General features: G+C 37.8%; 1 protein-coding gene across 1 annotated transcript in view; it reads left to right on the forward strand.

Moving 5' to 3' along the window:
* The window catches only part of ZNF182 (zinc finger protein 182), a 51,499-nt gene that overhangs the window by 1,741 nt on the left and 43,979 nt on the right, over positions 1-5,779 (forward strand). Inside the window, exon 3 of the mRNA XM_008592718.1 lies at positions 1,359-1,426. Within this exon, the coding sequence (XP_008590940.1) occupies positions 1,412-1,426 (15 nt within the window). The 5' untranslated portion in view covers positions 1,359-1,411. The remainder of the gene's footprint in view (positions 1-1,358; positions 1,427-5,779) is intronic.

Raw genomic sequence — 5,779 nt, forward strand, 5'->3', positions numbered from 1 at the left:
AGAAGAGAAGAGCATATGAAAGATCCCATCAGGCATTCAGTTCCTAGAATTATCTGCCTAGAAATCCCCTCACACACCACCGGGTCATGAGGCCGCTCTCTGCAAGAGTTTGTGCAAACATGAGGTTTTAACACCGACCTGTGTATTCTTGACTCTTTTCCTCATGTGAACCTTGTACACAAAATGCTTCAGGTATATTAAGTCACATACTGACCCATTAAATGTCTTTCTAGGTATTTTCCTTAATGAAATAATTTATCATAACGTATCGTAATTTCTCCGTAGGTACCTTCATATCTGGATTAACTTTAATAATGTCCAATTTAAATGATCCAAGTGTACCCGTGATAAAAGGTTAGTAATACAGAAATATAAGGGATGAAGTGCTACACAGCTGTTAAAAATGTTACATGGAACTGTGCACATTATCTTTGTACTCTGTGGTACACATATCTCAAAAGTTTGTAAGATGGTATAGAAAAAAATTTATGCTGGATTACCCTAAACTTCTTATTTTTTTTTTTTTTTTTTTTTTTTTTTTGTCTTTTTTGTGACCGGCCGCATCGCGCTCAGCCAGTGAGAGCGCCGGCCATCCTTATATAGGATCCGAACCCACGGCAGGAGTGCTGCAGCGCTCTCAGCGCCGCACTCTCCTGAGTGCGCCACGGGGTTGGCCCAAGCGTAAATTTTTTTCTATACCATCTTAAAAACTTTTTTTTTTTGTCTTTTTTACTGACCGGTAACGGGATCGCATCCCTCGGTGTTGCGCCCGCACCGTGCTCAGCCAGTGAGTGGGAACCGGTCTCCACATTGGATCCGAACCCTTGGCGGGAGCGCCGCCACACTCCCAAGCGGCGCACTCTCCAGTGCGCCACAAGGCCGGCCCTTAAAAACTTTTGAGATATGTGTACCACAGAGTACAAAGATAATGTGCACAGTTCCATGTAACATTTTTAACAGCTGTGTAGCACTTCATCCCTTTTATTTCTGTATTACTAACCCTTTATCACGGGTACACTTGGATCATTTAAATTGGACATTATTAAAGTTAATCCTGATATGAAGGTACCTACTGAGAAATTAGTATACGTTATGATAAATTATTTCATTAAGGAAAATACCTAGAAAGACATTTAATGGGTCAGTATGCGACTTAATATACATGAACCATTTTGCATACAAGGTTCACATGAGGAAAAGAGTCAAGAATACACAGGTCGGTGTTAAAACCTCATGTTTGCACAAATACTTGCATAGAGCAGCCTCATGACCGGCTGGTGTGTGAGGGGATTTCTAGGCAGATAATTCTAGGAACTGAATGCCTGATGGGATCTTTCGTATGCTCTTCTCTTTTCCAGAAGTTCCAGCTCAGCCTTCACACATCTCTGCTTTTTCCCAGGAAGAGCAGGAAATGGCCAAACTCCAGGTAAGTATGTTGTCTGTCTCTTCCTTTCTCTCTTTTACTGTGGATGTAATGAGATATGTAGGAATCTCTGCCATAAAATAGGAAATTATTTGTAAATAAGGATGAGGATCAGGGAAAATGAGAGGCCAAATTAGAATGCAGATGCTTTGGAGGACTTAGGGTGGAAGAGATATTAAAGTTGAGCTGCCAGTTTCCCTTTGAGGTTCCTGGCAGCCAAAGGGAAATGTAACCAGTATCCTGGCTCACCTTAGTCATCAGCAGAGAGTACAGAGTCCTCAGGGGAAGTCAGAGTTGCCTGGAATTGCGTTTCAAAGCACTTCTTTGCCAGGTCTTCATGTGGGTAATGGAATTGTCTTCAACCACAGCCTGATGATAAATGCAGTTCCTGGTTTCCTGCAGATAGTCGTGCACTGCATAAAAATGTTTCGGTTAATGATGGACCGCATATACAGTGGTGGTCCCATAAAATTGTAATGGCTGTACTGTATAGCCTACGTTTGTAAGATTGTGTAAGTACACCCTCTGATATTTCCGATTGTGTAAGTACACTCTCTGATATTTCCGATTGTGTAGGTACACTCTATGATATTTCCACAATGATGATACTGCCCAATTATGTACTTCTCAGAACATATCCCTGTTGTTAAGTGACATGTGTCTGTATTTCCTGCAGCATTCCTCAGTGAGCTGGAGACATCATGTCAAAATGTAATTTGGAAATAAAATCTCCTGTGGAACTTACCTGTCTTTCAAGTGATTTTCCTCTTACCTATAACCTCAGGCAACCACAGATCTGTTCTGTGTCACTATAATTTTATCTTTTCACGAAAAAAATGTCTTATAAGTGAGGTTGTATATATTATGTAACCGTTTTTAAAAGTTAAACCTTTCCTTTTGAGATGATTTATTTACATGTGATTGTAAGAATAATACAGAGAAATCCTGTGTGCCCTTTCCTTAGTTTCCCCCAATGATAACATCTTGCAACACTCTAGTATAATATGGAAATCAGGATATTGATATTTATATGGTCAAGCACAGAATAATTCCATGACTGCAAAGATCCCTCAAGTTGCCCTTTTATAGCCACATCCACCACCCTTCCCCCTTCATACCCATCCTTAGACTCCTGCCAACTACTACTCTGTTCTCCATGTTTGGAATTTTGTCATTTTAAGAATGTGGTATAAATGGAATCATACAGTATGTTACCTTTTGGGATTGGATTTTTTTTCACTTCAGCACAGTTCCCTGAAGATTAATCTAAGTTGTTGTGTGCATTGATAGTTCTTTCCTTTTTATTGCTGAGTGGTAGTCCATAAATTAGATGTACCATGGCTCATTTATCCATTCACCTGTTGAACGACATTTGGGTTTTTTCCAGTTTTTGACAGTTATAAGTAGAGCTACTTTAAACATCCATACACAGGTTTTTGTGTGAACATATGTTTTTATTTCTCTAGAGTTTTCATTTCTGATTGGATTGCTGGGTCACATGGTAAGGGTATGTTTAACTTTTTAATAATCTGCCAAATTGTTTCCCAGAGAGGTTGAACCATTTTTCATTTCCACCGGCAATGTATTAGAGTTGCAGTTGCTTCACATTTTTGTCAGCACTTGGTATTATCAGTGCTTTTTATTTTTGTCATTATAGCAGGTATATAGTGATACCTCATTTAATATCTGTTATAATTTGCATTTCCCTAATGACTAAAGATGTTGAGCGTCTTTACATAAGCTTATTTACTTTTCGTATATCTTCTTTGATGAAGTGTCTGGTCAGAAGTTTCTGCCCATTTTAAAATTGGATTATTTTCTTACTGTTGCGTTTTGAGAGTTCTTTATAAATTTATAAAATATTTTCTCCAAGTGTGTGCCTTGTCCTTTCATTATCTTAACAGTGTTGTTTGCAGAGCAACAATTTTTAATTTTAATTTATTATTTTTTTCATTGTACGTGTTATGGGGTACAGTTTACTGTTTCAATACATGCATATATTGTTTAGTGATCTAATCAAGATAGTTAGCATATCTGTCACCTAAACATTTATCATTTCTTTGTGGTTATAACACTCAGGATCCTCTTTTTCTGGATATCTTGAAATATACAATACAATATTATTAGCTATTGTTACCCTAGGGACCTAGAATTTATTCTTCCTATGTAACTTTGTAACTTTGTACTAGTCTGCCAACCTTGCCCCAGTCCCCTCCCCACTCCCATTCCCCGCCTCTGGTAACCACTATTCTACTCTCTATTTCTCTGTTTTTAATTTATTTTTCTTAATTGACCCGTGGTAATTGTATATATTTATGGAGTACAGTATGATATTTGGGACATTCATACTGTATGCAGTGATCATATCAGGGTGCTTAGTATATCCATCACCTCAAACATTTGTCACTTCTTTGTGTTAGGAACATTCAACATCATCTTGACTAGCTAGTCAAAGATACGCAGTACTTTGTTGTTAACTGTAGTCTCCCTATATTCCTATAGAACCCTAGATCCCATTCTATCTCTAATATTTTTTATCCTCTCCCCATCTCCCCTTCCCCCCACCAGTCTCTAGTAACCACTGTTCTACTCTTTACTTCTATGAGATCAACTTTTTTAGCAGAGCAAGAGTTTTTAATTTTGACAATGTCCCATTTACAGATCATTTATTTTATGAATTGTGTTTTTGATGTCATGTCTGAGAACTCTTTGCCTAACCCTAGGCCATGAAGATTTTCTCCTATTTCTTCTTTAAGCTTTATAGTTTTAGGTTTTACATTTAGACCTATGATCCATTTTGCATTGATTTTTGTATAAGATATGAGGATTAGGTCGAGGTTCATTATTTTACATTTGGATTTCCAATTGTTCTAACCCCATTTGTTGAAAGGACTAGCTTTCCTCCATTGAATTGTTTTTACAGTTTTGTAAAAAATCAGTTGGCCATATTTGTGGGATCTATTTCTGGACTCTGTTCTGTTTTTTTAAATTGAATATTGACAAATTATTATTGTACGTATTTATGGAGTGGAAAGTGATTCTATCATATATGTATACAACGTGGATTGATTAAATCAAGCTAATTAACATTCCATCACCTCAAATACTTATCCTTTATTCCTCTTGTCTAACTGAAACATTATACCCTTTGACCAACATCTACCCATTCCCCCCAGCCCTCAGCCTCTGATAACCACAGTTTTACTCTCTGCTTCTATAAGTTCAATTGTTTTAGACTCTACGTGTCAGTGAGAACATGCAGTATTTGTCTTTCTGTGCTTGGTTTATTTCAACTAGCCTAATGTCCTCCAGGTTCATACATGTCGCAAATGACAGAATTTCCCTCTTTTTAAAGGCTGAATAGTAATTCATTGTGTATATATACCACATTTTCCTTATTCATTCATCCACTGATAGATACCTAGATTGATTCCATAACGTGGCTATTGTAAATAATGCTGCAGTAAACATGGGAGTATAGATATCTCTTTGACATACTGATTTCACATACTTTGGATATATATCCACATGTGGGATTGCTGAATCATATGGTATTTCTATTTTTAATATTTTGAGGAACCTCCATACTGTTTTCCATAAGGCTGTACTAATTTACATTCCTACCAACAGTGTATACAGATTCCCCTTTCTCCACATCCTCACCAGCAGTTAGCTTTCAACATTTTAATAATAGCCATTCTGACAGGTGTGAGGTTGATGGAGTTTGGATGTGTTGTCCCCTCCAATACTCATGTGGAAATTTGATCTCCAGTGTAGCAGTGTTAGAAACTGATTGAGTCATGGGGGCGGATCCCTAGTGAATGGATTAATGCTCTCCCTGGGGGAGGAGGGGTAGTCAGTGAGTTCTCACTCTATTAGGTCCCACGAGAGCTTGTTGTTTATCGGACCCTGGCACCTCCTCTCTCTCTCTCTCTCTCTCTCTCTCTCTCTCTCTCTCTCTCTCTCTCTCTCTCTCTCTCGCTTCCTCTCGCCATGTGATTGGCTTGTACCTGCTGGCTGCCTGCCACTTTCTGCCATGAGTAGAAGCAGCCTGAGGCCTGTGCCAGATGCAACCGTCCCAGAATCGTCCCAGAATTGTAAGCCAAATAAACCTCTTTCTTTATAAATTACCCAGTTTCAGGTATTCTGTTATAGCAACCCAAAACGGACTAATACAGAAGTGCTATCTCATTGTGGTTTTAATTTGTCTTTCCCTAATGATTAGTGATGTTGAGCATTTTTTCATATATCTGTTGGCCATTTATATGTCTTCTTTTGAGAAATGTCTATGCACTTCCTTTGCCAATTTTTTTTTTTTTTTTTTTTTTTTTTTTTTTTTTTTTTTTTTTTTTTTCC

This window comes from Galeopterus variegatus, unplaced genomic scaffold (assembly GCF_000696425.1).
Source record: "Galeopterus variegatus unplaced genomic scaffold, G_variegatus-3.0.2 Scaffold8234, whole genome shotgun sequence".
Lineage (NCBI taxonomy): Eukaryota > Metazoa > Chordata > Mammalia > Dermoptera > Cynocephalidae > Galeopterus > Galeopterus variegatus.